This window comes from Heterocephalus glaber, unplaced genomic scaffold (genome assembly GCF_053883595.1).
Source record: "Heterocephalus glaber isolate CG9 unplaced genomic scaffold, H.glaber_assembly_v1.0 deba00001472, whole genome shotgun sequence".
Lineage (NCBI taxonomy): Eukaryota > Metazoa > Chordata > Mammalia > Rodentia > Bathyergidae > Heterocephalus > Heterocephalus glaber.
Genome location: NW_028258315.1, coordinates 20,275,002 through 20,293,944, shown reverse-complemented (window position 1 = coordinate 20,293,944; position 18,943 = coordinate 20,275,002). Strand labels below are relative to the sequence as shown.

The window sequence follows — 18,943 nt, the reverse complement described above, 5'->3', positions numbered from 1 at the left end:
CTCAGGTGGTTCCAGTGCCTGCCTCCCAAGCTCAAGGCCCTGAGTTCGATCCCCAGTACAAAAAAAAAAAAAAAAATCAAGGTTGAAGGTTTGGTACATGAGCTGCTGCTGTGGTCTGAATGTGCCCCCTCCTAAATTCATGTTGAGACTTAATCACCCATGGGATGATGTGGGAGATGATCAGGTCATGCAGGCTCCACCCACAAGAACGGAATCACTGCCTTTGCTGAAGGGCTTGAGAGGAGCTGATCACCTCTCTCCCACCTTCTGCCTTGTCAGGACTCAATAATAAGTGTACTGGCCAGGGATTTGGCTTAGTGGTTCTGCCGCTTGCCTCACAAGCACAAAGACCCGAGTTCGATCCCTGGTACCAAAAAAAAAAAAACCACACTCAATAAGAAGTGTACTTAAGAAGCACAGCGGAGCCTTCAGCAAACAAAGAGTATGGCGACACCTTGAACTTGGACGTCCCAGTCTCCAGAACTGGAAGAAATACATTTCTGTTGTTTCTAAATTACCTAGTTTAAGGTATTCTGCTATAGCAGCCCACACAAAGACAAAAACCAATAGAGATCAAAGCAGCTAAATATGTGCAGTGGGCCCTGGGTTCAATCCCAGTACTGCAAAACAACCAAAACCAAAACAAAACACCGTTAAGGGTATGGAAGTTTTGAAGAACAATGTCAACTAATTTGGTCTAATGGACATGGATAAAATAATACTCTCAATATTGCAGATACAAAGTCCTTATCAGATTTTGTGTCTTGAATAGAATTTTAGTAACTTTTAAAAGACTAGTATTTCACAAAATATACCTCTAGTCACAATAGGATTAGACTAAAAACAACAATGAAAAGGTTATCAGAACATCCCAAAGTGTTTTAAAATGAAGCAACATACTTTAAAATAACCTACACTTCAAAGGAGAACTCACACTAGAAATTATTTTGAATAACTTAAAAATAAAATATGATATCTCAACATATACGTTCCTAAACAGCTTCGCATGTATGTGAAAAATGTCAAAACCATCTCAAATTCTAACTGAAGAAACTAGAAAGGGTAAATTAAAGTCAATGAAAATGAGAACAATTATAAAAAGATAAGTGCAGAAATAAATGAAAGTGAAAGGAGACAGTATAGAGAAAAGTTGGTTCTTATGAGTGATTAATATCCCTAGCAAGACAAATTAAGAGAACACACACACACACACACACAAAACACAAGATTGCCAATATCACGAATGGAAAGAGTACATTCAAATAAATTATATAGCCATTAAAAAGATGAGAAAAAATATGGTCAACAGCTGTGTACCAATCAATAAACAACTTGATGTAAATTGAGAAATTCCTGGCAAAATACAACTTACAAAAAGGGAGAAAATATAAATTATTCTATATTTGTTAAATAAATGGAATATATAACTTAAAATCCTTCCCACCAAGAAAACACTACACTCATGACTTCTCTGGTTAATTTTCCACAAATTTAAAGAAGAAATAACATCAGTGTTACAAGAAAAAAATCTAAAGACTAGAGAAAGAGGACATGCTTCACAATTCATTTTTAGGCCACATAATTTCAAACCTAAATTGGACAAAGATATTAGGAAAAGAGAAAATTACACTCCAATATGCCTTATGAACATTGACGCAAAAGTTCATACAAAATGTTAGTAAATGAAATCCAGCAATATATGAAAGGATAATATATCATGACCAAGGAAAGTTTGCTGCAGGAATGCAAAATTGATTTAACACTGAAAAACAAATCAATATAATACACCACATTAACAGAATAAGGGAGAAAAACTGTATTGTCATCTCAATAGATTAATAAAAAGCATTTGATAAAAGACACATCCAATTAGAATAAAAATTCTCAGCAAATCTGACAACCTAGAATATTCCATATAGTGGAAATTGGAACACTGTCTTGGTCGAAGTGGGAAATAATGCAAGGATGTCCACTCTTCTCACCTGCATTCAGTTAATGTATTAAAGATCCTACCCGTATAAGAAGCAAAGAAACAGTAATAGAATATATGAAGATTAGAAAAAAATACAGTTGCTGTTATTTACAGGTGATATGATTGTATACACAGGAAAATCCAAAGAATCCATGCCATAGCTTCGATCTGCCCCCATGTGTTGAAGAGTTGGTCCCTAGGTTGGCACTACTGGGAGATGGCAGGACCTTCAAGAGGTGGGGGCCACTGGGAGGTCCTTTTGGTCATTGAGGAAAGGCCCTCAGAGAGAACTGTGGGACACAAGTTTCTTCTCCCTATTGCCTAGCTATGAGGTGAGCATTATTCCTATCACGATGTGCTACCTTTCCACTGATCTATAGATTGTTTGTTGGAAATATCCAAGCTGATTGTAAAATGAAATAGAAATCTAGTGAACCTAAAATAGTAAAAATAATTCTGGAGAAGAAAAAGGTAGAGAATTTCTTACGCTACCAAATTTTAGGAGCTTGTCTCAAGTCACTTTCTCGTTGCTGGGACACAATACTCAGCACCCACAACTTAAAGGAGGAGAGGTTTATTTTGGCTCACATTTTATAAGTTTCAGTCCATTTTCAGCAGGAAAATATAGAAACCAGAAGGTGGAAAGGCCTGAGCACAGGAAAGCTGCTCGTCATGATAACAAGGAAAGGAAGATGCTCACTTCCGGGCCACGCCCCTAGCTGCCTGCCTTTTCCCACCAGATACCACCTCCTAAAAGCAAGTCAGGTGTACTGTAGTGCCTCCATGGTCTGTCACCTTCCAAAAGCCCCACTTTTCAACATACGAGACTCTTGGGAAACATTTGGATATAAACCATAACAGAGCTACATTAATTAACATGGTGTGATACTGGTAAAAGACTAATTTATAGGCCAAGCAAACAGAAAAAGGGTATCAGAACTAGGCTTATAGAGTTACTCTATTAGTAAAAGAGACATGATTGCAATTTTGTGGGGAAAATATAGTATGTTTTTTCCTAATATACAGTTTTGGAGCAATTGTGAGTCACACGGAGGAAAAAATGACTCTCAACCTCAGCTTACACCATATATGGAAAATAATTCATCATATATCACAGACTTAAATGTGCAAAGAAAACATGCTAGGATATCGTTATGATCTTAAAGTAGCAAAGGTTTCTTACAGGACACACAAACATTAAGCATTAAAGAAACCACATACTAGAAGGAGATAGTCATAATATGTCCATGTATATCTGATAAAAGACATATTTTTTCCATTGAAAAAATAAACAAAAGTCTTGAACAGGAACCTCAACAAAAGAAGCTATTCAAAAGGCCACTAGCCATATAAAAATATATGTATTGGGGAAACACAAAATGCACCATAAGGATGGCTAAAGTTAAAAGAGTAATAATATAAAATAAAATGTTGGCTCAGATAAGGAGTGTCTGGAATTCTATCCATTTGGTGGGCTTGTGCATTGGTAGAGTACAGTGGCAGACTGTCATTACTTACTAAGCTAATATGTCCAGAAGCCTTACCCCTAAATGTGCACTCAGAAGAAGTAAATGTCTATTTTTACCCAAAGGCACATACAAGAATGTTCATGCCCCGACTTGGAGACGATCCAAATGTCTATTAAGTGAAGAGTAGATAAACCATGGCATTTTCCTATAATGGAACACTACACAGAAATTGAAGAACAGAAAGTTATGTTCAGCGGAAGAAGCTAGCAAAAAGGAGTATGTGTTTTATGATACCTTTCATTTGAAATTCAAGAACAGGCAAATTTAATTGTTAGTGTTTGAAGTTAGAATAGTAGTTACCTGTCCATGAGGGACTGACTGGGTATGGTTATGAGAAAATCTTCTGGAATATTTGAAATATGCAATACAAATTTATCAAGCAGTACATTAAAGATCAGTGTTGTTTATGTCTTTAATCGACACACACCTCAATATAAATATAACAAATTAGACAAAGATGATATTTTAAAAAGTTTGTATTAGTCCATTTTCTGCTGCTATAACAAAACATTTGAGGGTGAATATTTTATAAATAAAAAGGTCAATTTATCTCACAGTTTTGGAAGCCAAAAGCTCAAGATTGGGCTGCCTCATCTGCTTGGCCTCCGGTAAGGGCCCCACAAGAGATAATACACAGTGGTGAGGGTGCCGGAGAGAGTAATTACATGGTAGACAGGAAGCCAGAGAGACTCAGGGCCAGACTTATTTGTTCTGCAACAAGTTGCTGTTTTAGGAACTAACTAGGGTGCTGCAAGAGCTGCATAAACCACTTCTGAGGGAGGGGCACCCATGACCTAATCACCTCCCCATAGCTCCTACATCTTAAAGGTTCCACCATTGCTCAATGCCACCATAGTGAGGTCCAGCACATGAACCATGGGGGACACATTCAACCACGTCCAAACCACAACAGAATCCCACCTTTCAATACTTTGAAGCAGGAGTCAGCAGATAGGTTCAGTAAAGAACCCAATAATAAATGTTTTAGGCTTGCAAACTGTATTCTCTGTCACGACTCCTCAACTCTACCATTGTAGAGGAAAAACAGCCATAAAGTACATATAAATGAATAAGCATAGCTGTATTCCAATAAGCTACTTACAAAAATAGGCGATCAGCCAAATTTGACCTAGAAGGCATAATCTGTCGACTCTGGCTTTAGCAAGAATACCATCCTATATTTAAATAAGTTATAAAATACAATTCTTTCTTCTGTAATTTGTGGTAATAGTAGTAAGGCTTCTTCTAGCCCAAATACAAAGTGATTGTTATTAAAGTACTGAAGGTAGATTGTGTGTTGGTTTTTGATTAAAAACAAAACAACATGCCAGTAACCAGATTAAAATAGTTATGCAATACAATTATTTGGTCAGGGAAGACTCTGAGACTTGGTCATTAAATGTGAGACCTAAAGAATAAATAGAAGCTGACTGGTTGTAGACTGGGAGGGAAAATGTGAGAGCCAGAGATCATACCACCCAGAGGGAAAAAAAATGTCAGAAAGGGGAAAGGAAAGCTTGGCTTGTGAAACTACTGTGGCAGAGTACAATGAGCACTAAAAATAAAAATGGAGTAATGGGGCCGGGGATTTAGCTCAGTGGTTCCACTGCCTGCCTCATAAGTGCAAGGTCCCGAGTTTGATCCCCGGTACAAAAGGAAAAAAAATGGAGTGATGTATAAAGCTCAGAGCACACAAGGCGGGGATGGGGTCACATTAAGGAGTGTGGGCTTCTTTTTCCTTAAATGTAATGAGAGGTCATGGACTTATTTTAAAATAGGTGAGTAGTATAACCTGCTTAGTATAAAACATCATTCCCGTCACTGTGTGAAGAATTTCTGGCAAGGGCAGTAAGATGGCAGGGAGCATCCTTAGGAGACTACTAGGGTCACCCAGTCTAACAATGATGGTGGTTTGGGAGAGAAGTGAATGGTTAGGAGATATATTTTGGGGTAAAATTCTTAGAATGCAGTAATGGGTTCTTTTAGGGTTGTAAGAGAGAGAGGTGTGAGAAGAATGAGAAGTACAGAATAATCATTTAGGAAAGTGATTAACTGAGTTTATTAGAAGTACACAATTAGGTTGCCAAGTGAAGTCTGTGTTGGAGATATTGACTTTTCAACTATACCAGTCAGCTCAGCTGTGTGTATTCTCCAGCTGGAGCAGATGGTTGGGTTCATGGAGGGCTGGAGTTTGGTATGTTTGGCAGAAGGGACAGAAAGAAACAAGGTAATTGCTATACTGTTTACAAAGGAGTTATAGGAAGGACAGTATGTGCCTAAATAAAGGGAGATGGAAAGCAAATGGGGCTGATGGGCATGGGGTTGTGCCTTGGAAGCCTTAACAAGATGGAAGATGGTGGATGTGCTTGAGTCACATAACTTTGAAAATGTCTGATTTTGTGATTTTCATAGGCTGCTGAGGTGGAGAGTTCAATGCACTAACAGCTTTGTATTTTCGGTGGGTCATTCAAGATGTGTTAATGTTGCCTCAGATGATGACAGGAGTTACGGCAGACTGGAAGACTGCCAACCAGGTGCTGAAAACTGAAACAAATGAAGAGAGGTGAGAGCTGATGACAGCAGTAAGGAGGAGGAAGGTGTGATTCAGCTGAATGGTATGAGACTTGAGGGACAGGGAATATTTACAGGAAGAAACAGATTACATCTCTGAAAGGAGGCTAAAAGTGACCTGACTACCAAACCTGAGGTGAGTGATGGGAGTAATAAGTAGGTTGGGCTGAAGGCTGACAGGATGAGGGATTTCTGGAGAGGATTGATGTCTGGCAGAGAATTTACTCCTGAAGGGCCTTAGGAAGAAGGTGGGTATTTAGTCTAACACTAAAGTCTCAAAGTTTTGCTTTTTTAAAAAAGATTTTAACAACAAATACAGTAACTTTTGGAAGCATTTTCTATTTGTAAAGCTGTGTTTTCATTTAAAAATTGGTAATAATTGTATGCAGCAAATTCATGAATACAGGGTTTCTGTTGGGGATGAGGAAGTTTTGGGACTGGACAGCGGTAATGACTGCCCAACATGGTGCATGCATTCAGTGGCATTGGATTGCATGCTGAAAAGTGGTTAAGAGGGTCCTTTAGTCTGTTTAACCTGCTCTAACAAAATACGTGGACTGGGTGGTCTATAAACAATAGACATTCATTTTTCACTGTGCTGAAGACTGGGAAGTCTGGAATGAAGGCACCAGCAGATTCGGGGTCTGGTGAGGACCCATTTCCTGCTTTGTAGATGGCGCCTCGTCATTGTGTCCTCACCTGAAGGAAGTATTAAGGGAACGGTCTAGGCTCTTATTTATTTATGTATTTATTTACTTAGCGCATATTAGTAATACAGAGTGATGCGTTTTCTTTTGGTATACTGGTACACGCGTATAACATACTTTGATTATTTTCACACCCCTCTCTGTACTCTTACCCCATTCCTCCCTCCTCCCAACTCTCTTTCTCTCTCCAACACAGTGTCTGTTTTATGAGGTCACTATTCCCATTCATGAGGGCTCCCCTCTTATGACTTAATTACTTTCCAAAGTCCCTACCTCCTCACTCATCACTTTGGTGATTTGGTTTCAAGATATGAAGGGGGGGATGAGAGGAGATCAACATTTAGACCCTAACAAATGGTAAATTTGAGTTTGGCACAATTTTAAAAAAATACAATGGAGCTGGGGCCGGGGATTTAGCTCAATGGTTCTGCCACCTGCCTCGCAAATGCAAGGACCCGAGTTCAATCCCCGGTACCAAAAAAAAAACCAAAAAACAAAACAGGTTAGCAAAGGTTGTAAAGCAGTAATTCACTGGTGGAATCTGCTCTCAGACATGTTTTGTCTGGCCTCAAACTGCTTTGGCCATCCACCTGTGTTAGAAAAAAAAGAAAGTAATTTCCAAGATATAAAAATCTCAGAATTTTGTATGAAAATGCCTTTTAAAATAAATAACCTGAAAATAGAGATAGACTACTAGGGAAGGGAGAAGTGGGGATGGGAAGGGAGGGGAGGGGAATAGGGGAAATGGGTATGATTAGAGCACTGGATAGGCATGTACAGAAATATCACAGTGAAACTCATTAATTTGTACAGTTAATATGAATTCATATTTATTTTTTAAAGGGAAAAGGGAAAAAATCCCTTTTAAAAAACTAGACATGCCAGATGTCGTGATGCATCCCTGCAATTCCATCATGCTGGGAGGCAGAAACAGGAGGATGGTAAATATGAACCAAACCTGGGCAACTTAGCCAGACCCTGTCTCAAAATAAAAGGGCTGGAGATGCAGCTCAGTGTGAAGGCCCTGGGTTCAATCCCCAGTATAAAACAAGTAAACAAACAAAGCCTGGACTACCTAGTAACTTTGGGCCCATATTTCTGCTTGAACTTGATCAGCTGGAGCCTAGGACAGTCACCCTTCTACAGAGCGGGTGCCTCCTGCCATTTCCCACTCTTCGGAGCCACCCTGCTGCTTTCCCTGTTGTTTGTCTTCTCAGAATTAGTCCATGGGTGAAATAATTGTGTAACCAGGTCTCTACAAAGATCAGAAAATGACCGACTCAATAGGGGCTTGCATTTCAAGAAAAGTGGGAGAAAACACATTTCTTAGTGGGTGTGAAGCTGCATATTTAATGTGTGAATAAAATGTCCCAAGAATACAGTCTGGCCCGCTGCAGTCATTTTCGTCACCTGCCCACCTCTTGAGGGCTTCCTTGATATATATAAACTGTTTATTATTTTGAATTTTAAATAATTTGTGTAAAATTGAAACCTAACCAAAATTGAAGCCCACAGAAAATCCCTAACTTTCATCAAGCTGAGAATACCCTGACTTTGAGCCTTTGGGATAACAATGTGGGGTATTAATTTATTGATTGATTAAATTATTATTCTCAGTATTTGTTCATGTACCAAACAAGGTACATTTTTTCTCTGTGTATGTGAAAGGGATCACGTAGATCTGTCTTATTCATGGGCACTTAAATGTACTGCTTGTGCCAAGTCCATCAGTAGAGATGGGAACATTAAATCATTGTGTGTCAACAGCACCGTGCAAAAGAAAAAGATTCTGGTACACAGAATGGGCACATCCTGTCACCAGAAAAGAGCGCTGGCTTCTAAAGTGAAAAGAGAGTAAACACAAGCTATTTTGGCACTGATTAATTCTCACTGAAAATATCCAATACTTGTAAACTCCAAGAACTAAAATGTAGCTCTTTACCTGTTGGCTGAACTTGCCTTTGGCTATCTTCACTTAGTAATAAAAGCACATTGAATTACCATACCACTGAATGAGAGTCACAAACAACACTTACATGAAAATATCTAATTTCTAGTTATAAATCACAGATGGTTCAGGATTTGTTGACCACAGTGCCCTGCTGCTGCCCTGAGACATCAAGAAATACACCCATGAGCCAGGCCAAATCATATATAAGCATAGAGGGTACATTTGTTTTCTAAGGCTGCTTAACAAAATACCACAAACTGGGTGGCTTTAAACAACAGAGATCTATCCTTTTATAGTCCTGGACATTAAAACATCTGAAAGCCTTTATTTATACTTTAGGTTTCTCATATAAGAGAAACCATGCAAAATTTAATCTCATGTGTCTGATTTATATAACTTAACATTATGGTCTCAAAGTGCATCCATTTTCCTAAAAATGACTCAAATTTATCTTTATTCCAGAGTAGTATTCCATTCTGTGTAAATACCACATTTTCTTTATCCATTTGTCTGCCAATGCACATATAGGCTGCTTCCAAGATTTAGCTATTATGAATCAAGCCGCTATAAACATAGGCGTGCATAGTTCACTGTAATATGATATTTTTAACTCTTTGGGGAAGATACCTAGAAGGGGAATACCTGGTCAAATAGAATTTCTAGTTTCAGTTTTTTTGAGGCGTCTCCATGCTGATTTCCACAGTGGTTGTACTAGTTTGTATTGGCACCAACAGTAGACAAGTGTTCCTTTTTCCCTGCAACCTTGCCGGCACTTTTTATGTATTTGATTTGTTTTCATTAGCATATATTTGTAGTACATAATGTTTTACATTCCATGTGTGGAGTTGATACATATACATAACACATCTTAATTCCTCTTTTCATCCTCTTTCCCTCCTCTCCTTTCCTCTTCCTCCACCTCTTCATCCCCTTTGAGAAGGATCTATCTCCCTACTTCCCATTACCATAGAAGAATTACAAATGGCCAATAAATACATGAAGAAATGCTCAACATCTCTGGCCATGAGACAATGCAAATTAAAACAACACTGAGATTCCTTCTTATCCCAGAAAGAATGGCCGTCTTCTAGAAATCAAATAATAACAATGCTGATGAGGCTGCATTCCTCAGTAGACTGTAAACTCCATAAGGACAGGAACAGTGTTACAGTGTTTTTGCCTTCTCTTTTGGTTTCTTTTTCTTTTCTTCTACCCCCCTAGATTCTAACTCAACATAGAATACTGAGTAGAAACTCAATGAACATTTTTTTTTTCCGTACTGGGAATTAAATTCAGGACCTTGCACTTCCTTGGCAGGTGCGGTGCCACTGAGCTACATCCCCAGCCTCAATAAACATTTGTGAAATAAATGGTTGTTTAATGGGTCATTCCTATCTTGTCCATCTTGGCTTATGTCTGGAAGGCCAGACTCTCTGATTCTTTAAAAACATTCTGTGATAGCTAGTGAACATATTTGCAATTTGACCTGTTTACTCTTATGTTCTAATTTAAGGATTTTTTTCCCTATAAATGATGACCAGTGATCTCATTAGGGGATATGAGTTCATTGGACAGTGGTGAGTCAGATATAGGATTAATTTTCTTTAAACCATAATAGGTAATCATTCTTGTTATTTGGCATTAAAAGGAGTACGAATAAGATTGTACCTCCAAATTCTTTTGAATTAGGAACTTTGCTTAAACCTTTATATTTTTTAAGTTGGTGCATAAAAATTATATATATCCGCTGAGGATTTAGCTCAGTGGTTCTGCCGCCTGCCCCGGAAGCTCAAGGATCTGAGTTCGATCACCAGTACTGAAAAAAAAATTACATATATTCATGGTGTAAAACATGATGTTTTGATATATGTACACACTGTGAAGTGATTAAATCAAACTAATTCACATATCTATCATGTCACGTATTTATCATTTTTTTGTGGTGAGAACATGTAATCTACTCTCTTGGCAATTTTCAAGTGCACAATACATTATCTAACTATTTCCACGTGCTGTACAATAGATCTCCTGAAGATTCCATCTAACCAAATTTTATATCTTTTGACAAACATCTTCACATTCTGCATCTTTGCCAAGACCAATATCAAAGAGCTTTTCTTCTGTGTTTTCTTTGAATTGTTTTATAGTTTCAGATGCTTATGTTTAAGTCTTTAATTCACTTTAAGGTAGTTTTTATATATGGGATGAGGTAGTGATCCAACTTTATTCTTCTATATTTGAATATCCAGTGTCCTAAGAACATTTTTTGAAGACTCTGTTCTTACATCATGTGTTCTTGCCACCCTTGTAGATTACTAGATTTATTTTTGGGCTCTGTATTCTGTCTTGCTGTTTGATATGTCTGATTTTATGCCTGTGTTATGTTGTTTGCTTTGTCACATTGTTGTAGTGTCAAATTATGTGACACATAATGTGTTGTGTCATATTACACTTTGCAGTATATCGTGAGCTTGGGAGCATGATACCTTCATCTTTGTTCTTTTCCCCCAAGATTGCTTTGGCTATTTGGAGTTTTTGTGGTCTCATATGAATTTTTGAATTTGTTTCTACTTCTGCAAAATAGACCATTGAAATTTTGATAGAGATTTCATTTAATGTGTAGATAGCTTTGGGTAGTATGAACACTTGAACAACATTAATTCTCCCAATGTATGAACAGAGGGTGTATTTCCATTTATGAGTATCTTTTTTATCAATGTTTTATAGTTCTATAGTTTTATAGTTCTGAATGTACAGATCTTTCCTGAAGTCTTCTTTCATAGTTTTCAATGTAAAAAATATTTCGCTAAATCTTCTACTTTATTGTACTTTATTTTATGTTCTTGTAAATGGGATTATTTTCTTGAGTTCTCTTTTGGATAGTTCATTGTTCACTTATTCTTTCATATCAGTTCGTTAATGTCTATTATCACTTGAATTCTGTTAATTGAACTTCTGTTAAGATAGCCATGTTTCTATTTTAGAAGAAAAAGGCTACCATGATAATTTCTACTCAATTTTACAAAATTCAGATATCTCTTTAACCATGTCTCTGATTTAAAAGCTTTCTTCTCACACTTAAAACTATTGTAAAATTGTATTATTTATTTAAGTACTTTGATGGAAATAGGTAGCCTGGACTCAATCTTATTTTATTTGTAATAAATGATTTCAGCTACAAACCATGTATTAGTCTGCTTTTTGTTGCTATTGTGAAATACCTAAAGACACATACATCTTTAAATATATATATGTAATATATCTATATCTATATCTATATCTATCTATATTTATAGCTCTAGTAAGGTCCCCTCTCTGTCTGCATCCTTTAATGGCAGATGGCATCACACAATGGTGGTGGTGGAGTGAAACAGGATGCCAAAGAATGACTGGGCACAGCTAAGCTTGCTCTTTCACTACTACCCTTTCATGAGAACTAACTCAGGGGTTCCATGAGAACATCATCCCTTTCAAGGGCAATGCACCCAGTAACCTAAGGACTCCCCACTAGGTGCCACCATTTGAATGTTCCACTACCTCTGCACATCGCCACAGTGAAGACCAAACTTCCAATACATGAGCCATTGGGGAACACACTCAAACCACAAACAAGTACTTTATTTTTCTTTCTCTTTTTCTTATTAGTGTGAGGTTGTTGTTAAAAGCACAAGGTTTAGAATGAGACATACAGGTTGGAGGCCGGATTCTACGATTAAGTTATGTGAGCACAAGCTACTTTACCCCTCCCATGCTTTAGTTTCATCTGTTAAAAACCATAAAGTGGTATCTGTGTCTTAGACTTGCCAGGAAGATAGAAGACAATATATATAAAAAGATTGGCACATGATAAGCACTCAATAAATAATATACTTATCATCATCATTGCTGTTACACTATTTGCTAATTGGAAAATAAACCCTCTGTGTCCCTTCTTCCTTTGCTACCTTCTGTCTGCCATGAACTGTTGCCCCTCTGCCATGCACCACCCTGCCTTGGAACCAGCCAATTATGGACTGAAACCTCAACAAATTGCATCACAGACCTGTGGCTGGGGTGACTTGATCCTGGAGAACCCTTCCATCATAATGCTTAGGAGTTCACTTCTTTAAAGGTTCATACGCTTCAGCAACAAGTAACAGATGCTTGGATGGTACTTACAAAATACCAACATTGAAGATTTGGGCTTGAAGGACCTGGTAACTCATGTCCTGGGTGGAGGGGGTGGATTGAGTGATTGCCTGCAGCCTCTGCTGACAGACAGATGCTCTGTTGGCCTCTGGGAGCACTCTCTTGCTGCAGCAAACCTTTCCCTGTTGGGTCTGATCTCATCAACAAATCTCAGGATAATTAAAATAAGAGTGGGTGCTGCCTCCATTCCTCAACTTGAACCTATACTACAAAGCCACTGTGATAAAAACAGCATGGTACTGGCAAAGAAACAGACCCGAGGATCAGTGGAATAGATTAGAAGTTCCAGAAACAACTCCAGACATACTCAGCCACCTCATCTTTGACAAAGAAGCCAAGCACCCTCACTGGAGGAAAGATAGCCTCTTTAATAAATGGTGCTGGAAAAACTGGGTTTCAAGTTGCCAAAGATTTAAACTAGATTGGGCCAGGGATTTAGCTCAGTGGTTCTGTGGCCTGCCTCGCAACCCCAAGGTTCTGAGTTCGATCCCTGGTACCAAAAAACAAAAACAAAAACCAAAAAACTATACCCCTATCTTTCACCATGCACTAAACTAAAATTAAAGTGGATTAAAGATCTAAATATTAAAACAGAAACACTAAATTTGCTGGGAGATAAGTTAGGTAGAACTTTTGAAGACATTGGCATAGCAAAAGATTTTATGAAGAAAACTTCAGTAGCATAGAAACTAGCACAAAGAATCAACAACCAGGATCTCATCTTATTAAAAAGCTCCTGCACTGCAAGAGAAACCACCAACAGAGCTAAAAGATGACCTACAAGTGGGAAAAAATTTTTATCAGCTGTTCCTCAGACAAAGGACTACTAACTAGAATAATAAAAAATCAGGACCCCCCCCCCAATATAAAGACCTAATTCAAAAATGGGCATCTGAAATAAGCAGATATTTCTCAGACAAAGAAGTAAAGGGAGTAAATAAACATGAAAAAATGTTCAACATCACTGGTCATTCAGGAAATGTAGATGAAAACAACACTGAGATTCCACCTCACCCCAGAAAGAATGGCTGCTATCAAGAAATCAACCAATTCGATCCCCAGTACCAAAAAAAAAAAAAGAAAAGAAAAGAAATCAACCAATAACAAATGCTGGTGGGGTTGTGGGGAGAAAGGAACCCTTCTCCATTGTTGGTGGGAGTGCAGACTAGTGCAACCACTCTGGAAATCAATATGGAGATACCTCAAAAAACTAGGATTGCAAGTCCCATTTGATCCAGCTATTCCTCTACTGGGTATCTTCCCCAAATAATTAAAAGAATCATACCACAGCAATATATGCACACCCATGTTTATAGGGGCACAGTTTGTAATAGCTAAAGCTTGGAAACAGCCCAATTGCCCATCAACTGGAGACTGGATAAAGAAGATGTGGGTTTATTTTTTATAAAAGGGAGTACTACTCAGCCATAAAGAATGAGAAACTAGAGAGATTCATAGCTAAGTGAATGCAAATTGAGGCCATACTCTTAAGTGAAATATATAGGACACATGTGTAAATACCAAATAGTTTCTCTGGTGTGAGAACCTGAAAGTGTAAATAAGGATCAAAATGAATATTGATAATATGAAATAGGAAGAAGAGGTCTGAAGGGGTAGGGGAAGTGGGAGAGGTAGGGGAAAGGAAAGAAGAGAAAGGAAAAAATATGAGAAAAGGAAAAAAATGGAAACAAAGTCTTTGTAAGTAGGGAAGGGTGAAGGTGTGAAGGGAGGGCAGGGGAATGGGGAAAAAATAAGAACCAAGATACATCATGTAAAGGTACAAGATCCCAAAGATGAATGTAACTGTATTGTATACCTAAAATGTACCAATAAACTTAATGGAAAAAAAACCCCTGTTATCTAATTTAATCTTCATAACAGTACAATATTGTGGGCAATGTTATCATGTATATTTACAAATAAAGAAATACAGATGGAAAGAACTTAAAGAAATTTGCCAGATAATAACAGGAGCAGCAACAAATAATTCTGAAGTGCTCACCACATGCCAGACATATCATATGAGAATATTATACTAGATCTCCATTTCTGATATAGTGGGATGGTTTGATAAAAAATTAAAATAATGAATAGAATAGGAAGTCTGAGAAAAACACAAAAGTGCATTTTGACTTTAAATTTAGGTACATCTAATAGTTAAACTTCCATTTACTTTCTGACATTATTCAAGAAAAACAAAACAAACTACCAACCTACCTTTTCTCAGAGTCTCTCTAATGGCATTGGAAGTTTTGTAACAGTAATGCCACAGCTATCTAAGGCCTTTGGAAGAAAACAGTTATAATTTCAACTACACATCTTATGGGGTTTTGTTTCACTTAGACTCAGGCTTAGAATCTTTGCTCCTTGGAAACACTTGGAACTCTCCTGGGAAATGTTACCTTCTCTTTTCTCTATAATATTGATATACCTGTCACCTTCAACCAGGGCCCATAATTAATCTTAATGTGCAGATGCTCCTAACTGGGGCCGGATGTTTGAATTTGCTTCATTCCATGCAGTCTGTTTTAATTTTGATTAATTGCCATCAAGAATAATGACTCCTCAGGGCAGATCATTAGGAAGCTACAGAATCGATTATGTTTAGCCTCAGAATACATAAAAACAGTCACCACTCCTGAAATGACATCAGTGCCCTTTATGTTGCATGTATAAGGAATATCCAAGTTCATTCTAACTGTATTGCTGGACAAATCACAGTAGAGTTGGAAATGCTTTTTTGGAGGGAGTGACTGGGGGAGATCGAACTCAGGACCCTGCACTTGCAAGGCAGGCAGTGGAACCACTGAGCTAAATCCCCAGCCCTGGAAATCCTTTTTTATAAAAAAGCTAGCTTTCAAATTTGCCTCTTTCCCCTTCCTAATAGTTTTTCCAAATTATACCATGAGAATCAATGACCATAGTTAGTATTTGGAGGTAGTAAAAGTAATAGATTTTCCATATATATTAGGGAATACAAGGTAATTGAAAACTATGGTGAATGCTTAAATTAAAATAAAATGTATTACACTAAAAGAGACATTACCAAGAGTGATGGGATAAGTATGTTTGAAGCACATGTGCATGTGCGTGGGGGGTTTTCAGGGGGAATTAATGGCAATGTGTCTTCTTCAATCTCATGAAATCTTAGTTGGAGTTTTATAAAGGTGGCTGAATTTAGAGTGTGTGATTGATTCATGGTGCAATGCTAGACTCGAGGGCTCTAGGATTAAGGGTGTGAGTGCTACCCACTCTAAGTAGTCTGGATAAAATAAAAGGGGGCAGGAAGACACTGTTAAGGTCCCTTGTTGCTTAGCTACTGTCTGTCCACCATGAACTGTTCTCCTCTGTGATGCCCCTCTGCCAAGCCACCTTGCTTTGGAGCCAGCTGATTATGGACTGAAACGTCTACACACTGTGAGCTGGATAAATCCTTTCCTTTTTAACTTTGGGTGTCAGTATTTTGTCTCAGCAATGAGAGAAAAGTAACTAAGACATATCTTTTATGTAGTTATTTCTAAATTTAAACATTTGTATTTTATGATCGCCCTCCATTGATCAACCATTTCTGTCAGATAAAATCATTACTGTGTATCCTTATTTGCCTTATTTACCAAATATGACATTGTGTGACTTCTGGTACTTCCCCAATGTCTAAATGATCATGAAAGTTAAACGTTTTGAATAGATTCAGGATATTGAGGGAGACAACTAATGACATGCACCAAAAAGGACTTCCAGAACTTCTTCAGAAAGTGGCAAGAATGGACTACCACTCCCAGCACAGAGAAGGCTTCCAGGTCAACGTGCCAGAGCTGCCAGCACAGAGGAGGAGGCTTCCAGGTCGATGAGCCACAGCTCCAAAGGCAGAGGAGGAGGGTTCTGGGTCGACAAGCCACAGCTCCCAGTGCAGAGTAAGAGGCTTGCAGGCCAATCTACCACTACTCCCAGCACAGATGAAATGAGAAGACACATAAACAAGCCTCAGAACCAGACTTCCAGATCACCAACAGCAAGCCCAAAGGGAAATGAGATGGAACAATCTGATACTCAACCACCTAGACTCTCTGAACTAGCAACAAAAGAGGATATGGAAAAAATGAAATCAGAAATAATTCCTCACATAACAGCAGAAATTGTGCCCATAGTGCAAGACATGATTAATAAATCTATAGAGGACACAGATAAAAAAAATAGAGGAGCTGAGGAACATAGGAAACAAATGGAATCCATAAAACAAATGCAAACAGATTTCCAGGAGATTGAAAACTCCATTGAAAGTCTACACAGTGCAATGAGCCAATGTGAGGACAGAATTTCAGATATAGAAGATAAGATTGCAATTAGTGAGCAGGAAAAGAAAAATTGCTTTAAAATTGTAAGGGACCATGAGAAATCAACCCAGCAGCTGCTACAAGATGCAAAGAATAACGTAAGACTGATTGGAATCAATGAAGAAACAGGACAGAGTGCAGATGACATAAAAAAAAAACTGTTCATGGAAGTAATGGCAGAAAACTTCCCAAGCAGGGGAAAAGAGCTTGACATACAGATCAGTGAGGCATATAGGACTCCAAATAGCCTTGATCAAAAAAAATCTACACATAAGCATATAATTGTTAAGATTCCAGAAACCCAACAGAAGAACAAAGTTCTACAAGCAGTCAGAGAAAAGAAACAAATCACATACAAAGGAAAGCCCATCAGAATCACAGCAGACTTCTCAATGCAAACCCTCAAGGCAAGAAGAGCTTGGAGTGACATATTTCAAGCCCTAAAGGAAAACAGCCTCCAACCCAGATTGATGTACCCTGCAAAATTGTCTTTCAAAATTGATGGAGAAATAAGATACTTTCATGACAAAGAGCACCTTAGGAGCTTCATGAATACCAAATCGGCACTCCAAAAAATTTTAGACAAAATCCTAGGAAAAGACAACAAGGATCACAACCCTAGGAAGCCCAGCAGAATGAATCCATTGGGCACGACAAGAAATTAAAAGCAAAGGGGGAGTATCCAGCAAAACGAAAAAGTCATGACAATGATAAGTCAATATGTATGAGTTATAACCATCAATGTTAATGGTCTCAACTCACCAATCCAAAGAAATAGACTGGCAGAATGGGTCAAGAAGCAAGATCCAACAATATGCTGCATACAAGAAACATACTTAATTCAAAAAGAAACTCATAGACTGAAAGTTAAAGGGTGGAAAACAGTACTCCACACAACAGGAACCTGAAAAAAAGCAGGAGTAGCTATCCTCTTTGCAAATCAAGTGGATTTCAAACCAACACTGATTAAGAGAGATAAAGAAGGACACTACATCCTTGTAAAGGGAACAATCCAAGAGGAAGAGATGACAATCATAAATATCTATGCACCGAACACTAGTATGCCCAACTATATAAAACAAATACTAACGGACATGAAATATCATATAAGCACTAATACAGTAGTAGTGGGGGACCTCAATACCCCACTGTCACAAATAGATAGATCAACTAGACAAAAAACAAGCAACGAAATACTAGAACTCAATCAAACTCTTGAACAGATGAACTTAACAGATGTTTACAGAGTGTTTCATCCCACAAAATCAGAATACACATTCTTGTCAGCTGCACATGGCTCATTCCCTAAAATAGACCACATATTTGCTCATAGAACATATTTAGGTAAGTGCAAAGGAATTGAAATTATCCCCTATATATTATCAGACCATAGTGTGATGAAATTGGAGATCTATAGCAAAAGAAACTGCAAAAATTTCATAAACACATGGAAATTGAACAACACACTTCTGAATAACCAATGGGTCACAGAGGAAATTAAAGAAGAAATCAGATAGTTCCTTCAATTAAATGACAATGACAATACAACATATCGGAATCTATGGGACACAATGAAAGCAGTCTTATGAGGGAAATTCATAGCAGTGAATACTCATATTAGGAAAACAGAGCGAGCCCAATTAAACAACCTGATCCTGAACCTCAAGCTTCTAGAAAAAGAAGAGCAGGAC

General features: G+C 37.9%; 1 protein-coding gene across 2 annotated transcripts; it reads left to right on the top strand.

The window, feature by feature from the left end:
- On the top strand, positions 1–18,733 carry LOC110349719 (uncharacterized). 2 transcript variants are annotated; one of them, XM_087181817.1, is made up of 3 exons: positions 1–7,136; positions 7,623–7,720; positions 7,896–18,733. In XM_087181817.1, the coding sequence occupies exon 3, from the start codon at positions 16,766–16,768 to the stop codon at positions 17,915–17,917; it is 1,152 nt and encodes a 383-aa protein (XP_087037943.1). In that variant the 5' UTR covers positions 1–7,136; positions 7,623–7,720; positions 7,896–16,765; the 3' UTR covers positions 17,918–18,733. The 2 variants fall into 2 exon arrangements, with proteins under 2 accessions (XP_087037943.1, XP_087037942.1); XM_087181816.1 differs by having other exon boundaries at positions 7,623–18,733.
- Positions 18,734–18,943: the final 210 nt, after the last annotated feature.